Source organism: Rhinoderma darwinii, chromosome 2, assembly GCF_050947455.1.
Source record: "Rhinoderma darwinii isolate aRhiDar2 chromosome 2, aRhiDar2.hap1, whole genome shotgun sequence".
Classification (NCBI taxonomy): domain Eukaryota; kingdom Metazoa; phylum Chordata; class Amphibia; order Anura; family Rhinodermatidae; genus Rhinoderma; species Rhinoderma darwinii.
Genome location: NC_134688.1, coordinates 241,237,016 through 241,259,308, shown reverse-complemented (window position 1 = coordinate 241,259,308; position 22,293 = coordinate 241,237,016). Strand labels below are relative to the sequence as shown.

The following is a 22,293-nucleotide window of genomic DNA, read 5'->3' as shown; positions in this document are numbered from 1 at the left end:
GTATGCCTATAGACGAATGAGATGTAAATTTAGGACTGCTTCCCTCTGCAGTGTGGTAAGAGTATTAACCCTAATCTGCTCCAAAGCATGAATATCTAGATGCTAAACTAACAATAATTATAAGAAACCAGAAAAACTTTCACTCTATGTATGTATGTATATATGTATGTATGTATGTATGTATGTATATATGTATGTATGTATTGCTGCTATTACATGATATCTCATGCCCAAATATGCCTTTTGACTATGCAAATTGAATAAGTTTAAAAATTCACTGCCTTGTGACTCAATATTTTCTTTGTCTTTCTAGGGATGTTGCTGGTTACCTCTGACACACTTGGACATGATTTCCATGTATTTCAGATTCTTACTCATCCATGGTCTTCTTCCCAAAGTGCTGTCCATCACTTGTATACTTTGCATCGAGGAGAAACTGAAGCTAAAGTAAGTTTGTTTTGTGTGATGAGAAGTTCTCAATATAGATTGTTATGTGCATCAATACAGAGTGTTGTGTGCATTAAAGTGGTTTCTCACAATCAGCATTTCGGACCTGTTCACAGGATAGGACATAAATGTTCAATCATTTTGGCTCCTGTTACGCACAGCCAGAGTGGAGAGTTGTCGTACGGCGTCTTTACAAACATGGCCTGCTCCATACAAGTTGACAGTGGATACAGAAATAGCCATGTGCACATTTCTCCATCTCCACCCTACTCATGCTTAAAGTCACAGAAAAGTTACAGCCATAATATCCTTAGATGGAGTCAGTTTTGTTCATGCAAACTTTTTTCTTTGCAGTTTATAATCAGATACCCACCCCAGGATAACCCCAGAATGTATATTCTCAGTGTTAGTCATGTCTTATTTACCCAGTAATGTACAGAACACCAGTGTCCTTTTCTCATATCTTGAAAAATCTGACACAGTTTCTCTATGCGGGGCGTTTGAATAAGTGACAACAGAGGTGCTGGGATTCTACTGAAGTAATATCTTAGTTCTCTGCCCAACATCAGCAAAATGGTAATATCTGTTGAGCAATATAAGAATTCTATACAGTATTCACATGGAGTAACCATATGTATAGTAAGGTATCCCTCCTCTGTGTGAGAGTATTATCATTCGTTTCATACAACTCCAACTTATCACAGAGTGTCTTCCCTAAGCTAGCGATCAGTTGGTAAGTGGTAAATTTGATGTTCCTTCCCTGGTGTAATCAAGGGTACATTCTTCCCGTGCCGAGTGGTAAGTGAAATATCTAGCATACAGGAGGGGTAAGTCGCCATTTGTACACTTAGCTTCTCGCCCCTGATGACTATCGTTTCACGCTCCAATCAATAATAATAACAGATAATTTATTGCCTTTCCATATATTAACCAAATCTATGTCTCCTGAATGGTAAGCCAATAAAAAAATGAAGTCACTGCTGCTTCCATGCTCTTTTATTGTATCTCTCTTGCTTGTGCAGGATGAATATGAACATTCTTGTTCACAGTACTGTAGATGCCGGGACGGTACCTCTCTTTATTTCTGCAGTGCAGTTCTACCGTAGATGGAGACAGCAATAGCCTTTCAACAACAGCTCTCAGCCTTCCTAACAGTCCTTATTGACTGTAAAGCCTCTTGTAAATGCTTTTGGTGGTCTAGTCCAACTCCTTACTAGCCCCAGCAGTCCTCATATATTAGATACAGCCGTAGCAGTGTCCATAGAGTAGTTATAGTCTAAGCAGTGTTCATGTAAAACCCCAGCTGCGTCCATACAGTAGCTACAGCCAAAGAAGTGGCAATACCCCATCGTGTCCTTACAGCTGCTCCATTAGTCACAGCATCAGCAATATAAAACACGGTAGAGGACCGGGGGGAGTTGGGGCGGACTACCATGGACTGGAATTTCAGATAAATGCTGACCATTACATGGCTTGGTGTTAACATTCTTTCTTCTTTCCCTTATTTATGATTCGCTCCACCCAAAAACCCATTCTACCGCAGCCACAATCCTAGCAGAGCTGCAGAGGGTTGAGGTGATGGTTTTACACTTGGCATCATAGCATAGAAAACTGTTGAAAATGTTATTGTTTAAAGATTGTTTATCCTTGGTAAATTTCACTGTATATTTCATATTTTGTAAAGATATAATAAAGAATTAAAGTTAACTAAGTAAAACTATATATGCAGATAAAAATATGGGCTTGTAATAAATTCTGTCCTTTATAAAATGTCAATAGTTTGATCCAATATGATGAACTGTGCTTTTAAAGTTATAAGAAATGACTAATAAGTCAGAGTTCAAGATAATTGCGTGGTTGAGACAATGTGTAGCTGCCAAACCATTTTGGATCAATACTTCGAGAAGACTCCCGTATTGTGAGATTCTTTTATTTTGGTTAAATGCTAAGCTTAACTTCATTGCAATGCTATTGACCTCATGACCTCTTTGTGGTTTTGGAGATAGATTATATAATACATGTTCTTGAAAATAGACCCATTGTGTGCTTATTGGGTTTTTATATTTATGCGAGAGGGCTGTCTTTTCTGCCTATAGTGAGTACAAAACAGAAATCTATAGAATTAATCTCTGTTTAATTAGGAAAGATTAGATACGTTTACCATATGAAATATATAGTGAATAGGAAAACCTGCCATTACAGTCTGGAAAAATGTGGAGAAATCCTTAAAGGGGTTTTCTTATTTTAAAAGTTTTTCCTATACTCCAACAACCTTAACAAAGTTCTAGAAGCATGCCTTCTGTATGATCCCAGGTTTCCACTGCCAGTTCCTTCTTCTTCTCTGATATCTATTTCTTGTAAAATGGGCATGAAATGGGTGTTTCAGAAAATCGAGTCACGTGACTCCCATTCTAATGTGGAAAAGTACATTGCTCATGAACTCCCTGCAATCTTGTGTATGGGGCATATCTGCCGTATAGTCTTTCAAAGTGAAATCCAGGGCTACAGGAGACCTGCTATCAGATTTCTACATGTTAAAAGTTATTTTCCCTTTTAATGGAAAGTACATTAGCATCCTTTTAATACAGATGTTGGTAACATTAGTAATTCTGAAACATCTAATCAATCCTCGAAATACATATAGCTAGAATTCATACTAGCCAACTCTACCAGTTCCGTTTTAAGGTGCTGCAGTTATGAAGATAGTACCGAGCATGCTCAGGGAAGTGGCGCTGAGAACTGTAATGCGCATGCCCACCCTGTACTTTCAGGACGGAGCAAGTGCACATGCCCGGTATCTTAAAACTGAATTGCCCGCATAATAAAAAAACTCAAACGCGAGAGGCATCAATCGACACCAGAGGGGAGGGTTTACTGCTCAGAATGCAGGACAATTCCTGGTTTGCCAAACACACTTCTGAGCTCATTTGCATATGGCGCGTGGAGTAATAAAAGTAAATTTTACAAATGATAAATGAGCTCACATTGCTAACATAGGTATGTTTGTACTGTTTTCAACCTTAGCTACCTAGAGGTATTAGCAGTTTGGGGAGCTCAAAAGTGCAGACGGACTCTCTTTAAAATTTAGTCCCTAAGCATTTTTTCAGGGTGAATCATTGGAGCATTAGGATTCACCCATGATTATATTATTTTTATCATTTGTATTTGTTTTTATATTGTTATTATATTTTATTTATTATTCATTTTTATATTAGGATAATTGAGAAAGATGATCCCATCATTATGCCATGTAGCAACAAACCTTCCTTTAATGACTTATGGATAGAGGATACTAGCTAGGATTTGCTTAAATTGAAAGCTGCATACCAGTAAGCCTTTTTTTTTTCTTTTAGCATAGTCAACTTTTATTACTTTTTACAATAAGTAATGAAAACGGAACTAGCAATAGTCCAAAGAGATAATACTTCATTGCCGTATAATAAAAGGGATATGTGACCCCATTGTAAATGAAAGTATGACAAGTAATAAGTATAGTGAGTGCAGTACGATATTTGCTCTTAATACATGTAGTATGCAGACCATGCAGAAGAAGAGAGAGCAGTTGAGAGTAAAGAGAGAAACAGAAAAGGGAAAAAGAGAGCAGGAGAAAGAAGAAGAAAAAGGAGGGAGTAAGGGAATCTAAGGGTGTCATCTAATACCTATTAAGATTTATGAAGCGATGTTAATTTATTCCAGGTAGGTCTTTCAAAATTAGTTTTACCTCATAATCCTATGAAAACATCCAGGACAGTATTATTATGAAAAGCTATGTGTACAGCCTGATTAGAATAGTCAAGCGACAAGCCTGAGATCTCGTTTAATGTCCACCCAGCATTGCCAGATGGACATAACTTGGTAAAGTCGATCTTGCGCTTCAGCTATCCATAATTCTCATCAATTGGTCCATTTCTACGACCCATTGCTGAAGTGAAGGCTCTTATGTTGAATTCCAATTGCGTGGCTTGACTGCGTGAGCTGCTGTTAAAATACAACTAAAGATGCCTTTTTTGAATTGAGACAATGGAAGTCAGAATGAGGGATCGTAATGCCACTTGGGGGAGAGTCGGCTATCTCCGGCAGTCCCATAGAGAATTAACGGAGCGGCAGGGCGCATGCGTGAATGCGGTTCCGTTCACAAAGGGATTCAGGACCCCCGTTCTCTTGATCGGTAGGGGTATCAACCAGTGGGACCCCCAGCGATCAAACACTTATCACCTATCCTGTGGATAGATGATAAGTTGTTGTGGGGGGACAACCCCTTTGAATACCTTGGTTAAAAAGGGTAGTAATTGATCTGAAAAAGTTATATCAAACAGGATGGTAAAGTCGTCAGGGCCTAGGCTCATGCCTGTAGTGGTTAGTTTTAGTGCTGCTGCAATTTCTTGTTCCAAGAATGGCTCTAAGGTTTCGGGGGGGGGGGGGGGTTCATTTTAGTACTGTTGCAATTTCTTGTTCTGAGAATGGTTCTGAGAAGTGTCGGAGGTTTCTAGCATAGGTAGGGCATTGGTATGTGTCATTTCGACCAGTGGGCCACTAAGGTTGTATAAGGATTGATAATAATCATCGAAGGCTGTAGTAATTCCTTGTGGGTCAAGTTTAGAAGTCCCATCAGGTAATTTGATGAGGGGCACATAAGTGGGTTGGAGCTTAGGGTGTAAAATGTTAGCCAGTAAGCCTCCACACTCGTTTGAGTCTTCATAGTAGAATTTACGAGTGTGGTCTCTATGTCGCTCCGAACACTGATCTAGTAAGGCCCTCCTAGCTTCCATTAGGTCCACTAAGTTTTGTGGAAAAATATTTTGTGGGCTATTAAAAGTCTTGAAATTTGGGTTAGAAGCTTTTTAATTTCAAAGAAACACCCCTTTTTTTTAAGGTGAGAGCCCTGTTGGATGAAGACCTCTCTCCCGACGCACTTAAGAGTAGTCCAGTCAAATAAAATTGATGGCTTATCCTCAGAATATGCCACCAATATCTGATCAATAGAGGTTTGATTCTCGGCAACCCTGCCAATGATCTATTTAATGGGGGTACGGCTCTCTGCTGAGAACTTCTACACCTTCAATGTGTACATTATAACAGCTTCCTCCCATTTGATTTCTTTGGACCACAGCTCTGCAATGCGACTGCACCCACATTAAATGGGTATTCCCATCACAGACATTAACAGCATATCAAAAAAAAAACACTCCTTTCTGGAGAATTTTTTCTGTCATCCATATGAAGTAAGACAGCAGAGTATCTCCATATGAAATCTGAGGCATACAAAGGTTCTGTAGGACCCCATAGATATCTATGGGCGCCATGCTTATTTAATACGCTCATGTGTATGAGCCCTAAGGCTTGGTCTACTTTTTTTTGCTGCTTGATAGCAATGCATCAGTTGCAGTCCGTAGAAATACATACAATTGCTTGAGAATAGCATCTGCATGCAACTGTTAGGCCTCGTGCACACTTCCGACACCGTTTTCATGGCCGTTTTTGACGGATCCGTGTGCCCGTTTAAGCGGCCGTGTGCACTCCCGCGTGCACTCCGTGTTTCCGAGTGCCGAGCATGGTACTGTCCAGGGTGCTGAAAGAGTTAATGGGCTGCACTGATCGGCGGTAACTCTTTCAGCACCCTGGACAGTACCATGCTCGGCGCTCGGAAAATGCAATTTTAATGAAATAAAAAAATAAGTTCATACTTACTTTCCTCCTGTCCAGCCTCCAGCGATGACGTTTCATCCATGTTACCGCTGCAGCCAATCACAGGTTGTAGTGGCGGTCACGCCAGGATGATGTCAGAAGGCCGGCCTCCAGGGATGACGCTTCATCCCACGTGACCGCCTCTGCAGCCAATCACAGGCTGCAGCGGCCTCTGCAGCCAATCACAGGCTGCTGCGCCAGAAAGGAAGGTCGGACTGAAGGAAGAAGAGGGACTCGTCACCAAGACAATGACCGGGTACGTATGATTTGTTTTTTATTTTATTTTTAATCAGCAGCCTTTTTTCTCTATCAGTGATTGATAGAGACAAGTGGCTGCCGATTAGTGTAATATTTCTGTAATGTATTTCTGCCCGCCCGGCCGTTGCTAGGCAACGGCTCCGTCACACACGGACGGCACACGGATGCCTTCCGTGTGCCTTCAGGTTTTTTTGACGGCCCCATTGACTTGCATGGGCCTCACGGTCACGGAATCTCGGACCAAAGTAGGACATGCTCTACTTTGGATCGGAACGGAGTAACGGGACCATCAAAAAAACTGAAGTGTGCATGGCCCCATTGAAATGAATGGGTCAGGGTGCTAGCCGTCAGAAAAACGGCTAGCACCCTGAATAAAAACACTGAAGTGGGCATGAGGCCTAACTCGACAAAATCCCACAGCAGTTACTATTGAAAATTATAGACTAGCCTAAGATTTTGGGTGGGTGGGTTTATCATCTAGTACTAACCTGAAAAATATCTAAAGCTGTAGATTTTTTTTTCTGTTGTTGCTCTTCACCTTCTCCTAGATATTAGATGAACGGAAAAAATTAGAAATTCAGCTCCTGAAAATGTATGCAGGTGTAAATTTTGTGTTTGAGAACGTTTTATTACATTGGTTGTGTGCCTTTCTTTGTCACCATATAAAGGAGAATTGCATTGTACATTCCAATAAGAGTACAGGAGGTTATCTTAAATTCATATTGTAATAAAATAAATACTATTTATTTTATATTCTGTGTCTAGAATTTGTATTTCCTTCACAATCTATTTCGTAATGTTTTATCATCTATTTGTTTAACCTTCTAACCTTTAAAATGACTGTCAGGTTGTCTGACAAATGTCTTGAGCAAAGGTTACTGCTTTGCAAACCCATTATTATTTGAATTTTCGGTGAAATTGGCCACCAGGGAGAAACTATAGCAGCTTCCATTCATCTAGAAAAATGCAGATGACATTTTGTATGTGCACATATGTGTTTATATATGTTCACAAGATGTTTATAGGAAAAGTAAAAATCACCATACTTATCCTTTTTACTTGTCTTCCTTCACATACAAATCATGTGAATTTTCCTTTTTTTTTTTTTTAGCAGTTAATTCAATGACTATAGTTGTGTACATTATATCATTTAACCCCTTAATACCGCATGTGTTTTAAATCTTAACCCCTTCGGGGCAAAGCCATTTTTTTGCTTTTTTGTTTTCCACTTCCCACATTTTAAGAGCCATAACTTTTTTATTTTTCTGTCAATAGAATGGTGTAAGGGCTTATTCTTTAGCGGGAGGAGTTGTAGTTTATATTGGCAGTATTTACAGTACCACATAACGTACTGGTAAACTGAAAAAAAAAATCTTTGTTGGGTGAAATTGGAAAAAACTGCGATTCCTGCACTGGTTTTTTTTCCTTTCGTTTTTACGGCTTTTGCCGTGCAGTAAAAATGACATCTTTAACTTTTACGTGGCTCAATGCGATTATGGTGATACCAAATTTATATAGGTTTTTTTCATATTTTACTACTTTTAAAACGAATAAAGTATTTGTTAAAAAAAAAATTTGCCTCACCACATTTTGAGAGCCACAACTTTTTTTTATTTTTTCATCGATTGAGCAGTGTGAGGGTTTATTTTTTGCGAGACGACCTGTAGTTTTTTTTGTTCATACAACTTTTTGATTACTTTTTTGAGAGCTAATTTGACAAAAAACAGCAATTTTGGTGTCTTAATTTCCTTTATTTTACGGCATTCACCATGCGAGTTAAATAATGTTATATTGTCATAGTTCTGACTATACAGACACGGCGATACCAAATTTGGTTATTTACATTTTTTTTACATTACTTTAAAGGAAAATGGGAAAAAATTTGTTTTTTTTAACTTTTCATTTTAATTTCATTTTTTTTCACTACTGAAAAATGTATGAAACTTTTTTTTTACACTTCTTAATAGTTAAAGAGGCTCTGTCACCAGATTTTCAAACCCCTATCTCGTATTGCAGCAGATCGGCGCTGCAATGTAGATTACAGTAACTTTTATTTTTTTCAAAAACGAGCATTTTTGGCCAAGTTATGAGCATTTTTATATTTATGCAAATGAGCCTTTCTTAAGTCCAAGTGGGCGTGTATTGTGTATGTACATCTGGGCGTTTTTACTTGTTTTACTAGCTGGGCGTTGTGAATAGAAGTGTATGATGCTGACGAATCAGCATCATCCACTTCTCTTCGTTACCACCCAGCTTCTGGCAGTGCACAGACACACAGCGTGTTCTCGAGAGATCACGCTGTGACGTCACTTCCTGCCCCAGGTCCTGCATCGTGTCGGACGAGCGAGGACACATCGGCACCAGGCGACAGAGGCTAGAGTTGATTCTGCTGATGCTGATGCTACTGCAGAATCAACTCTAGCCTCTGTCGCCTGGTGCCGATGTCTCCTCGCTCGTCCGACACGATGCAGGACCTGGGGCAGGAAGTGACGTCACAGCGTGATCTCTCGAGAACACGCTGTGTGTCTGTGCACTGCCAGAAGCTGGGTGGTAACGAAGAGAAGTGGATGATGCTGATTCGTCAGCATCATACACTTCTATTCACAATGCCCAGCTAGTAAAACAAGTAAAAACGCCCAGATGTACACACACAATACACGCCCACTTGGACTTGACTTTAAACACGCCCAGTTGTACTTAATAAAGGCTCATTTGCATAAATATAAAAATGCTCATAACTTGGCCAAAAATGCTCGTTTTTGAAAAAAAACAAAACGTTACTGTAATCTACATTGCAGCGCCGATCTGCTGCAATACGAGATAGGGGTTTGAAAATCTGGTGACAGAGCCTCTTTAACAGAGGCAGAAAGAAGGCAGACCTGGGGTCCTTTATTAGGCCGCCAGGCTGCCATGAAAACCTTTGGCACCCCGCAATCGCATCACGTGGGGTGAGGTGGGGGGGCCGTGATGGGCAGTCGGTGGGGTCCGTCCCCCTCTTTCTAACAGCTTAGATTTTGCGGTCGCTATTGATATCGGCATCTAAGAGGTTAAACGGCCAGAAACAGAGCGATCGCTGTTCCTGGCAGTTAGTCCAGTGTGTCAGCTGTAATACATAGCTGACACCCTTAGCGTATGGAGCCGACTCAGCGCGTGAACCTGCTCCATACTTCACCCCCCCCCCCGCATCGGGATGTGCAGTTACGTCCAGGTGCGCATGGATATTTTTTGTATTTTCATTGTCGCATCTTAAGAGCCATAATTCTATGAACTTTTCATTGATGTAGCTGTAGGAGGGCTTGTTTTTGCAGGATGAATTGTAATTGTAATGGCACTATTTTAGGGTACGTATAATTTATTGATTAGATTTTGTTAATTACTTGTGGGGAAGAATGCCAAAAATAACCCCATGCATTCCACCATTGTTTTTTTGCCTTTTTTTCTGCTGTTTACCGACGTTAAGTTAACATTGTTCTTTGGGTTGGTACAAATCTGGCGATACCAAATTAGAAAAGGTCCTTTTAAGTTTTAGCACTTTTGCACAATAAAAACCTGTGTTATAGGAAAAAAGTTATTTTGTGTCAGTGCATTGCTTTATCCTTAACTTTTTCCCCATCAACCTCACCGTATAAGGTTTTTTTGTTTTTTTTTGCAGGACTGGTTTATTTCTAACTTTATTAAACTTAATTGTATTTTTTTTAGTCCTTTTTTTTGTCCCCTAGGGGACTTTTAGCAGCAATCGTTTGATGGCTTAAATAATGCTTTGAATTACATAGTTTATAAGGCTTTGCTGGTATGGCCTAATAGGCAGATGCTTATGGCAGACCTGGGGGTCTTTCTTGGTTGCAACAAATACAGACCAGACTAGTCACCATACCAGATGCGCGTTTCGCTATCACTTTCTCTGTGCTTATGCCATTGGTCACAGTGACGGGTTTCTGCGTCCAGCGTGACGGCGCCTGTGTGCGCTCTCTCTCCCCGAGTGTGCCGGCGGGCGGAATATAGATGTGCTTGTTTGTACCAGGCACCGACACATTGGATTCGGCTGTACCACTGACATATCATTGGTTGGAAGTTAATTAACTACATTGGTCTAAAAATTCGGTCCATACCCGCTGAAAAAGCGATAGCAAAATGCACATCGGGTGCAGTCACCAGCCTGGTCTGTATTATTTACTTTTCTGTTACAATGTGTTGTTATTTATGAGTTCCTTATCAATTACTGTATTTATCAGGAGGATGGTTTGCTCCCTTTACGTTATTGCATTAGTCATACTTATGAAACAAGGCGTCTCCTTACTATGTTAATGAACTTTATGCACTTCTTCCATTGTACCTACTTATTTTTGATACACTGCATAGCCAGCCTGCTTTTTGCTTTAGTGTATGCGATTCTCTGTCTTTTAAACTTTTTTTTCTTTAAAATGTTTACTTATTTTCATTATAAATTAATGAAATATTGAACATTTGTTATACTTTTCTGGCTGATGAATAACTTTTTGTAGTGGCCATTTTTTATGGGTAGCTTCATAATCTTTGCTTAGCAGTTAGTTATCTTTGAATTTTATTCCAGACCACTGGTTTAGGCCCCATGCACACGACCGTGCCCATAACTACAGTCTGTGATTATGGGTATGGCTGGCCGCTGACAGACGCAGACAGCCACCCGCATTTGCAGGCCGTGCTCCCATATAAAGTATGGGAGCATGGTCCGTAAAAAACAAAAAATAGGACATGTCCTATCTTTTGCGGAGCCTTTCAACGGCACGGACACCTTCCCGTAAATATACGGGAAAGTGTCTGTCAGCCATAGAAATGAATGGGTCCGTAATTACGGACGAAATCTACGGTCATGTGCATGGGGCCTAAGTGTATGGAATCATCAACTGGGTTTTAAAGTGATATTGCTTATGAAAGAGATATACGTTCTGTATTACATTGTTGATTCCTGGTACTTTAATAAGGATTCCTCTAAACAGAATAACATGGAGAACGCATGCCTAATTATTTGAATTGAAAGCTGTTCTGTGGTCACTGACTTAGTGAGAAAGCTTTCATCTGACAACAATTTTCCTGTTAAGAGTGCACATAGGGTAAATCCAATAGATCCGCTCCGCATTAAATCATTTGTGGTGCAAGACATATAAATGCTTTATTACCTTGCATATCACAACTTTGCCCAAAAAGGTTTCAGAACCTGCAAAGTGCTTACAAATTTGTCTGTATTGCTAACATGCTTTTAATGCAGTGCATAGTAGTACAGTTGGATTCAGTGTGAGGCAGACAAACATCTAACCTACAAGAGAAGTATTAGCTTTCTAAACTGCTCCCAAGATATTAAACCAGTTCCGCAGCAGCATAAAGTTGGCGCCTATGATTGCCAGAGGAATGCTATTATTGGTAAATGAAGTATTCCTGCTATCGTGCTTAAATAATCTTATGATAGATGTGTTTGCCCTTTGCATATAATGGAAGAATACATTCACGGTTTAGAGACTAATTAAATTATACAGCTTTTTTCTGTCACATGGGGATTTTCTGCCTAGGATACACTTGTCTTGTTTGATTTTTTACACCATGTTTGTACCGGTCATAATCATATCTTTTGAATGATTTTTATATGCTAATAGATTTTATCATGTTAGACTTGACTAATATCAGCTAAAGTTTATTTGAAAGAACATGATCATGAACAAGATGGCAGAAGGAAAAATTATTAATCTACATTGAGTCTTCCTTGTATAGGGCAATAAAATGAAAGGTTATAGGTACCTTTGCACTGAGATTTTTTATATTGTTCATTTGCTTTCTTTAATGCAAAATTAAGGCACATTCTAAATAGTCTTCATTATGACTTTTTCTAACATTTTGCTGCTTTAGAGTTAGGGTAACTCCGACACCTAGCTTGGGGCCCTGCTGATTCTGCCATAGATCCGACAGCACAATGCTCCTGGCTGTGTAAGCTCTCCCTACCCTTCCCCTCTATTTTATTAGTAGTAGAGATGACAGCAGGGAGAGGGAGGAGGTTCAACACAGCAGACCAGAGTTTGGAAAGGGGAGAAAGCATTAAAGTCGTCAGGGATGGCAAATCACACAAGCTGTACTAAATCAGAGCGTAGATATAGACAAAAGCACACAAAGAGAGTGGGTAAAGAGAGAGGAGAGCACCCACGGCTGACTGACTACACAAGGTAGAAGAGATCCCTCAAGCACTTTAGAAGGGTAAAGCGGTACAGGAATAGAGTTGTACTGATACATGAAAGCTAGTGATGGCAGCAGCGTCCTGGATTCACAGACCTCACATCCAGCATGTATTGCTGGGAGGAACATACTCACATCAGAAAAGTCTGAAACTAGGAGCAGGTTGCAAACTGAATATCAAGGGGTCTGAAAATGAATGAAGGAAAGAAGATTGCAGACTAAGGCCTCATGCACACGACCGTAAAAACACTCGTTATTGCGGGTCGTAATTACGACCCGCAATAACGGGCCCATAGACTTCTGTTAGTCACGTGTACCTTCCCGTTTTCTCATGGGAAGGTGCCCGTGCCGTTAAAAAAATAGAACATGTTCTATTTTTTCATTTTACGGGCCGTGCTGCTATACTTTATAATGGCAGCATGGCTCGCAAAAGCGGCCGACTCCCCGTGGCCGCCCGTGCTCGTAATTACGAGTCGTAATTACGAGCACGGTCGTGTGCATGAGGCCTAAAATTTAGTGCAACCTTTTTTTTTAACTCTAGGTAACCACTAACCTATGTAATATTTTTTTTCCATGTCAAAGGTGTACATTAAGGAGAGGGAAAGAGGGAAAAGGTTCCCTTTGCATCATTAACCCTAAAGCAAATACCTATAAAATGTTGTCCATGTCCACTTGCAAGTAATTTAAAGAGGCTCTGTCACCACATTATAAGTGCCCTATCTCCTATATAAGAAGATCGACGCTATAATGTAGGTGACAGTAATGCTTTTTATTTAGAAAAACGATCTATTTGAAACCACTTTATGAGCGATTTTTAGCTTTATGCTAATGAGTTTCTTAATGCCCAAGTGGGCGTGTTTTACTTTAGACCAAGTGGGCGTTGTACAGAGGAGTGTATGACGCTGACCAATCAGTGTCATGCACTTCTCTCCATTCATTTACACTGCACTAGCGATATAGTTATATCGCTATGTGCAGCCACATACACAAACACTAACATTACTGCAGTATCCTGATAATGAATATACATCACTACCAGCCTGGACGTGATGTTTATTCAGAATTCTGACACTTCTGAATCTTTTCTGTGAGATTCCAGCAAGGCAAGCGTAATCTCGTTTGAAATGACAGGTTACATCGTAATCTCGCGAGAAAAGATTCAGAAGTGTCAGGATTCTGAAGAAACATCACGTTCAGGCTGGTAGTGATGTATATTCATTATCAGGACACTGCAGTAATGTTAGCGTTTGTGTATGTGGCTGCACATAGCGATATAACTATATCGCTAGTGCGGTGTAAATGAATGGAGAGAAGTGCATGACGCTGATTGGTCAGCGTCATACACTCCTCTGTACAACGCCCACTTGGTCTAAAGTAAAACACGCCCACTTGGGCATTAAGAAACTCATTAGCATAAAGCTAAAAATCGCTCATAAAGTGGTTTAAAAAATATAGTTTTTCGAAATAAAAAGCATTACTGTCACCTACATTACAGCGCCGATCTCCTTATATAGGAGATAGGGCACTTATAATGTGGTGACAGAGCCTCTTTAAATCACAGCAGTCACCAATTCCTGTTAAGTTGTCTGGAGTATGCATCTTGCTAAAAGGGTAAGTAGAACCTCATAGAATCTCTGAGCTGGTGTAAAAACCTGATCAATCTAAACAGGGGAGTAGTATGGCATCCGGAACTTGCAATTCCAATGAATACAGACATAAGTGCTTGGGGTTGGAGAGCCCAAGTAAAAGTAGACTTTCTACATGGTCAGTGGCCATTTAAAATAAGAGACAGTTCGTCCAACTACAAGGAGCTATGTAGGGGCGTAGCTAAAGGCTTATGGGCCCGGGTGCAAGAATTCAGCTTGGGCCCCCACTACCCCTCCCCAACACCACCATCACCAGACACCTGTGCGCGCCTATGCCCAGCCACCTTGCCCAACAGCCCCCATAGTATAATGCCCCCACACAGTAAAATGCTCCCATAGCTGCCCCCACACAGTAAAATGCCCCCATAACTGCCCCATACAGTATAATGCCCCCATAACTTCCCCATACCGTATAATGCTCCCTATATCAGCCCCCACAGTATAATGCCCCACATACCTGCCCCATACAGAATAGTGCCCCTCATATCAGCCCCATACAGTATACAGTAATGCCCCTCCATATCCGCTCCCCATACAGTATAATGCCCCCATATGTGCTCCCCATACAGTATAATGCCCCCAATATCAGCTCCCCACACAGTATAATGCCCCCTAATCAGCCCCCATACAATATAATTCCCCCCATATGAGCTCCCCATACAATATAATGTCCCCATATCAGCCCCACAGTATAATGCCCCACATAGCTGCCCCCATACAGTGTAGTGCCCCCCATATCAGCCCCCATACAGTATAGTGCCCCCCATATCAGCCCCCATACAGTATAATGCCCCCCATATCAGCTTCCCATACAGTATAATGCCCCTTATCAGCCCCACAGTATAATGCCCCACATAGCTGCCCCATACAGTATAGTTCCCCCCATATCAGCCCCCATACAGTATAGTGCCCCCATATCAGCCCCCATACAGTATAATGCCCCCCATATCATCTCCCCATACAGTATAATGCCCCTCCATATCAGCTCCCCATACAGTATAATGCCCCCCATATGAGCTCCCCATACAGTATAATGCCCCAATATCAGCTCCCCATACAGTATAATGCCCCCCCATACAGTATAATCCCCCCATATCAGCCCCCATACAGTATAATGCCCCCATATCAGCCCGCATGCAGTATAATGCCCCCATATCAGCCCGCATGCAGTATAATGCCCCCATAACTTCCCCATACCGTATAATGCTCCCCATATCAGCCCCCACAGTATAATGCCCCACATAGCTGCCCCCATACAATATAGTGCCCCCCATATCAGCTCCCATACAGTATAATGCCCCCAATATCAGCTCCCCATACAGTATAATGCCCCTCCATATCAGCTCCCCATACAGTATAATGCCCCCAATATCCGCTCCCCATACAGTATAATGCTCCAATATCAACCCCCATACAGTATAATGCCCCATATCAGCTCCCCATACAGTATAATGCCCCCCCATATCAGCCCCCATACAATATAAAGCACCCCCATATCAGTTCCCATGCAGTATAATGCCCCCCATAACTTCCCCATACCGTATAATGCTCCCCATATCAGCCCCCACAGTATAATGCCCCACATAGCTGCCCCCATACAATATAGTGCCCCCCATATCAGCCCCCATACAGTATAATGCCTCCAATATCAGCTCCCCATACAGTATAATGCCCCTCCATATCAGCTCCCTATACAGTATAATGCCCCCATATCAGCTCCCCACACAGTATAATGCCCCCCATATCAGCCCCCATACAATATAATGCACCCCCATATCAGCCCCCCATGCAGTATAATGCCCCCCATCTTATCAGCCCCCATGCCATATCAGCCCCCCATACAGTATAATACCCCCCGCCATATTAGCCCCACATTCAGTATTATGCCCCCCCGCCATATCAGCCCCCCAAACAGTACAGTATAATTCCCCCATATGTGCATAATAGAAAAATAACATAATTACTTACTTATCCCCATTCCCGCGCCGGGTGATCCTTCTCCTCCTCCGGTCTGTGCTATGAGTGACTTAGCGCAGACAGGCGCGATGATGTCGCTACTTCGCACCTGCCTGCGTCGAGCCGCTCAGGGCACAGTGAATGCTGGAGCAAGGAGCTGTCAGCTTCTTGCTCAAGCACTGAATGGAACCGGGACCTCGGTGAGTGACTCGTGACCCCCCCAGAGGTCTTCACACGACCCCCCCAGGGGGACGCGACCCACAGTTTGTAATGCATTGTGCAGTTTGTGGTGGAGAGAGGAGGGGGGGTTGTAATTTAACTCTCTCCACCGCAAACACAGACAACACAATACATTACAACACAATACATTACAATACAGACTCTGTAGCTCACCTGGAGTCCTCTGAACTGTCTCTTCCACGCTGGCTAGAACGGCCCTCACGTGACGTCACGGTCACATGGTACACTAAGTGTACCATGTGACCGTAACTAGGAAGTGCCGGCTCCACGGCACAGAAAATGTATTTAATCAGCATGCTGTATGGCAATGCGGGCCCCGTGGGCCCCCAGGCTTAGGGGCCCGGTCGCAAATGCGACCGCTGCGACCCCTATAGCTACGCCACTGTAGCTATAAGCTGTTTTGGAAGACTTACAAAAATCTTAAGAACAGCAAAACTCTTTGAACCAATTGAATATTCATCTACAAAATGTCTTACTTGGAGGACTGTTTTCCTGGTGGCCATCACCTCGGCAAGGAGAGTGAGGAAAATACAGCCATTTTCCATCCAGGAAACTTACCTACTGGTGACAGAAAACAGGTTTGCCTTAAAATAAACTCATCCTTTATGCCGAAGATTGTGACGGATATTCACAGATCCCAGGACATCACACTTCCATCCTTCTATAAGAAGGAAGAACAATTCCATTCTCTAGATGTCAAATTCTTCTTAAAAACCTTGCAATTGCTGAACCTTGGAGGACAGATTCAAACCTTCTTGTCCATTTTCAAGGTCTAAAGATGGGGGAAAAGCATCTAAAGGTGGTTGAAGAGAGCTGGGAAAGTTCAAAGGGGAAAGGCTTTTAACCTCTCTGTGTTCCTGTTCCTATTAGGATCAATAGGGTAATATCTGGTGGTGCTATCACGGTGGACTCATGAAAACCCTACTATCTGCAAGGTAGATTAGTCATAGCATAGATCACGTGGTCCGATTGATGCAATCGCATTTACAAACGAGGGGGGTGCAAACAAAGCTATTTGTAAAAGTGCTTTATAAGGAATATAATAATTAACAATGTATCAGTGGGAGAATGATAAAACAGCATAATAAGATAATTCTCAGCAATTGAGTGCAACCAAAGAGACCAGCACCAGAGTAAATTTCTAAATAAAATGTATTTAAGCATATATAAATAGTTAATTGAAAGATAAGCGGACAGCTTGGCTTACGCATTTTGGATGGTATTCCTAATCATAGCCCATAGCTCTTCTAAACACCCTGCTTTAAAAACACATGGTTTGGATCCCATCATCCTTAATACGTGTAACACACTAGTTGCAATACAGACAAATTATTTATCTGGAATAGTTCCAAAACAGATTTTTCTGAATTTGTGACATACACTATATGGACAAGTTTTGGGACACACCTGTTAATCATTGAATTCAGGTGTCATTTAGTCCCATTGCCACAGGTGTGTAAAATCAAGCCCCTATCCAGGCAGTCTGCCTTTACAAACATTTGTGAAAGTATGGGTCGTTCTAAAGAGCTCACTGAATTCAAGCGTGGTACTGTAATAGGATGCCACAGTTGCAACAAGTTTGTGAAATTTCTTCCCTCCTAAAAAAATACTATGATCAACTCTGAGTTGTATTTTATTGCAAAGTGGAAGTGTTTAGGAACCAAAGCAGCTCAGCCGTGACGTGGCAGCCAAAAAACAGTTACAGAGCGGGGTCGCCAAGTGCTGAGGCGCATAGTGCATAAATGTCACAAATGCTCTTCTGACTCAATAACTGCAGAGTTCCAAACCTCTGGCATTAACATCTGCACAAAAAATGCGCGCCGGGAGCTTAATGGCATGTTTCACGAAGCGGGTTAGTGGACCCACTAGGCCGTATCGCCGTAGTGAGGAGGCAGCTGGCCAAACAGGAAACCCCAGCAATACAATGTCCTGCACAAGGGTACCTGGATAGTCCAGACAGTGGCCGCAGCTCTGGCACTGATGGAGATGGGTGCAGCAGATAACGCCAAACGTGGCAGATGACACAGGTGCCGCAGGGTGCGCCAGACGTGGCGGATTCCTCCGGACGTGGCAGATGACACAGGACGTGGCAGATTCCTCCGGACGTGGCAGTTGACACAGGACGTGGCGGATTCCTCCAGATGTGGCAGATGACACAGGACATGGCACGACTCGATACTATAGGCACAGCACGGGAAACAGGAACAGGTAACAAGACACGGGTAACAACTGGAACGGGAAACACTAAGGGACCATTTGCAGGACAGACTGGGAAAACTAACAATGCTCAGGCAAGAATCAGAAGGCCTGGGGCCTTCTTATAAACCAGGAAATCATAGCAGTTTTTGATGACGATTTCCTTTGTGCGCGCGCTGGCCCTTTAAGGCCGGGCACGCCGGGACACAGCAGACCGGCGCGGAAGTGAGCACTTGCGTCTCCTAGGAAGGAGACGGGACCAGCGCTCACGGATCCATGGCTGCGGGCGTCGGGAGGTTAGTAAACCCGACGGCCCGCGGCCATGGACGCTACAGCATGGACATATGGACAGTGACGTTAGGGGCTCCTCCTGGAGCAGAATCCCTGGCCAGAGAGTTGCCAACGGCACAGAGGGAGCCCCAATGGCGCTATCTACAGGGAGGGGGAGTTGTAGCGCTATCTACAGGGGTGTGTGTGGCACTATCTACAAGGGTGTGCTATGTGGCACTATTTACAAGAGGGTGCTATATGGCTTTATCTACAAGGAGGGCTATGTGGCACTATCTACAGGAGTGTGTGGCACTATATACTTTTTTTTAAGTTGCTCGCCAAACTGAATTTCTGCTCCGGGTGCAGGAGAACCTAGCTATTCATCTGCCAAAATCTATATAGTTAGGAAAACACCGTTTGCAAAGACAGCTGGAAATTGGTGGTCAGTAGCAAAGAAATGGAGCTCTGTTTTCTAATTCAATGTAAAATGTAATTAATCAGTATTACATGGGGGATTTATTTATTAAAAAGTAAAATGAAAGGTACTCTTAAAAGTAAAGCTCTGGGCAAAAATAAAAAACATTATTTAGCCTAAAGTTCAGGTACCCTACCCACTTCCAAAGTAATACTTATCTGCTCAATGCCAATGCTGCAGCCCTCAACCGCTGCCTGCACCTATAGGTCTCCCAGGATTCTACTCAGGAAAAACCTCACTGTGTGCAGTGAGCGTTGTTTCCTAAAATTTTTTTACAGATTGTTGGATTATTTATTGCAACTTGGTTAAGTTGGTATGGCAGTTTTATACTGAAGCAAAAATGAATACACCACATTTTTGTTTTTTATTGTCATCCGTCCCTAAGTACCTTTAGAGCTTTAATAATTTGCAGGTTTTCACACTGGAGTACAAACAGGTTTAATTTTCTCAGTTGTATAAGTGAAAACCAAATTCCAACTTTGAATGCGTTCATGGAAGAAAAAAGTGTGGAATAATGATTTATTGTCACTATATTAATGTAACATATTATTCTAGATTTAAAGGGAAATTAAATTAAGTAAAAAGGTAATTTATTTCTGTATTTTGAAACTTGCATTGGAGGTCAGTTGCATTCTATTTAATAATGGTGTGATATGAAGGCAATAAATATTTCTGGTTATTAAGTGACTTATTTACAAAGATAGCATCAATATGTCAAAAGTACATTCCATAAATTTCCTTTAAAATTAGGTTCCAGCCTCTTGATACACAAACAATGTGAAAACAAACCAGTTTTAACCCCTTCCCCCTGCTTGCATTCTGGGCCCTAATGTCCAAGCCATTTTTTACATTTTTACATTGTCACATTCAAAGAGCTGTAACTTTTTTATTTTTGCGTCGGCATAGGTGTATAAGGTCTTGTTTTTTGCGGGACGACTTGCAGTTTTTATTGGTACCATTTGAGAGTAGATGCGACTTTTTGATCACTTTTTATCACATTTTTTTAAAGTCAGGATTAACAGAAAACAGCAATTTTTCCATTGTTTTTTATTTTATTTTTTACGGCGTTCACAGTGCGGGTTAAATAATGTAACAGCTTTATAGTCGGGGTCGTTACGGACGCGGCGATACCAAATATGTGTAACTTTTTTGCTTTATTGTAGTTTTTTTTAATAGTAAAGCATTTTGTAAGGGGAAAAAGTGGGTTTTTCATTTTTTTTTGTTTCACTTTTTTTTTAAAATTAACTTTATTCAACTTTTTTACTTTTTTACTAGTCCCACTAGGGGACTTCCCTATCCTCCGATCGCTATTATAATACACTGCAATACTTTTGTATTGCAGTACTACCTGTCCGTTTAAAACGGACAGGCATCTGCTAGGTCATGCCTGCGGCATGATCTAGCAGGCATTCGCTCCAGGCAGACCTGGGGGTCTTTATTAGACCCCCGGCTGCCATAGAAGACACAGACACTCGGCGATTTTATCGCCGGGTGTCAGTGAGATGAGAGGGAGCTCCCTCCCTCTCTCCAAAACCATTCAGATGCGGTGCTCGCTATTGTGCACCGCATCTGAAGGGTTAAACGGGTGAGATCGATACTAATATCGATCTCACCCGGCAGAGCAGGGACGCCCCCAGCCCTCAGCTGCCTCTGGCAGCTGAGAGCAGGGAGATTTCACGGCTCCCTGCTCTGTTTACTTTATTCTACAGCAGCGACGTAGAATAGCGGCGCTCTATAATAAAGCCCACTAATGACCGCCGTAAAAAGACGTATCGGCGGTCATTAAGGGGTTAAAATTGGCATAAATATATATGTATACTTTTTTAAGATGTTTTAACTGGATATATAAAACATAAGTCCTGTATGTGATCCATGGAAAGATAGGACATGTTCTATCTTTCCATGGATCGGAGAGTCGGATCCGTTCTCACGATCCAATTTACCCACTAAACTGAGTGGGTCCGTGAAAAATATTGGGTGCCACTCGGATGCTGTGCAAAACAGCCCGAGTGGTACTCGGTCATGTGCAAGAGGGCTAAGAAGGTTTGAAAGGTTAGAGTGAGGGAAATTATGTCTTCAGAACATTTGCACAGTTAGGATGGGTGAATTTAATTCTAGATAAAATGCCAGTAAGTCAGAAAGATTTGGACTTCTAGAAGATGGAGGACTTTATGTCAGTAAACACAATAAAGGGTTCTTGGAATTATTCCAGCAGATGTACATAAAGCTAGTTATATAAAAATGGGGATCAGGGGGGCTAGCCATACACTATATGAAAGAAAGTATTGGGACACATTTCATAATCATTGAATTTAAATGTTTCATTCAGCCCCATTGTCACAGGTTTTTAAAATCATGCAACCAGCCATGCCGTCTGCCTTTACAAACATTTGTGAAATAATGGATTGATCTAAATAGTTCATTGAATTTGACCGTGGTACTGTAATGGGATGCCACCATTGCAACAAGTCAGTTCGTGAAATTTCTTCCCTCCTTGATACTCCACGATCAACTGTGAGTGGTATTATTGCAAAGTGGAAGCGATCAGAAACTACAGCAACTCAGCAACGAAGTGGAAGACAATGTGAAAATAAAGAGCGGGGTTGCCGAGTGCTGAGTGCTGAGGCTAATAAAATTGACCAACGCTCTGCTGACTTAATAACCGCAGAGTTCCAAACTTCCTCTGGCATTAACATCCGCACAAAACAGAGTGCGCCGGGAGCATCATGGCATCGGTTTCCATGGCCCAACAACTGAATGCAAGCCTTACATCACCAACCACAATACCAAGCGTCGGATGGAGTGGTGCAAAGCATGCAGCCACTGGACTCTGGAGCAGTGGAAATGTGTTCTGTGGAATGATAAATCACCCTTCTCTATCTGGCAGTCTGATTGACTAGTCTGGGTTTGGCAAATGGCAGA

General features: G+C 41.9%; 1 protein-coding gene across 5 annotated transcripts in view; it reads left to right on the top strand.

Annotated features, from left to right (window-relative positions):
- BCAS3 (BCAS3 microtubule associated cell migration factor) overlaps positions 1 to 22,293 on the top strand; it is a 1,147,652-nt gene that overhangs the window by 352,106 nt on the left and 773,253 nt on the right. For all 5 annotated transcript variants that reach the window (XM_075852996.1, XM_075852997.1, XM_075852998.1 and 2 more), the window contains exon 14: positions 314 to 447. In XM_075852996.1, the coding sequence (XP_075709111.1) occupies positions 314 to 447 (134 nt within the window). The remainder of the gene's footprint in view (positions 1 to 313; positions 448 to 22,293) is intronic.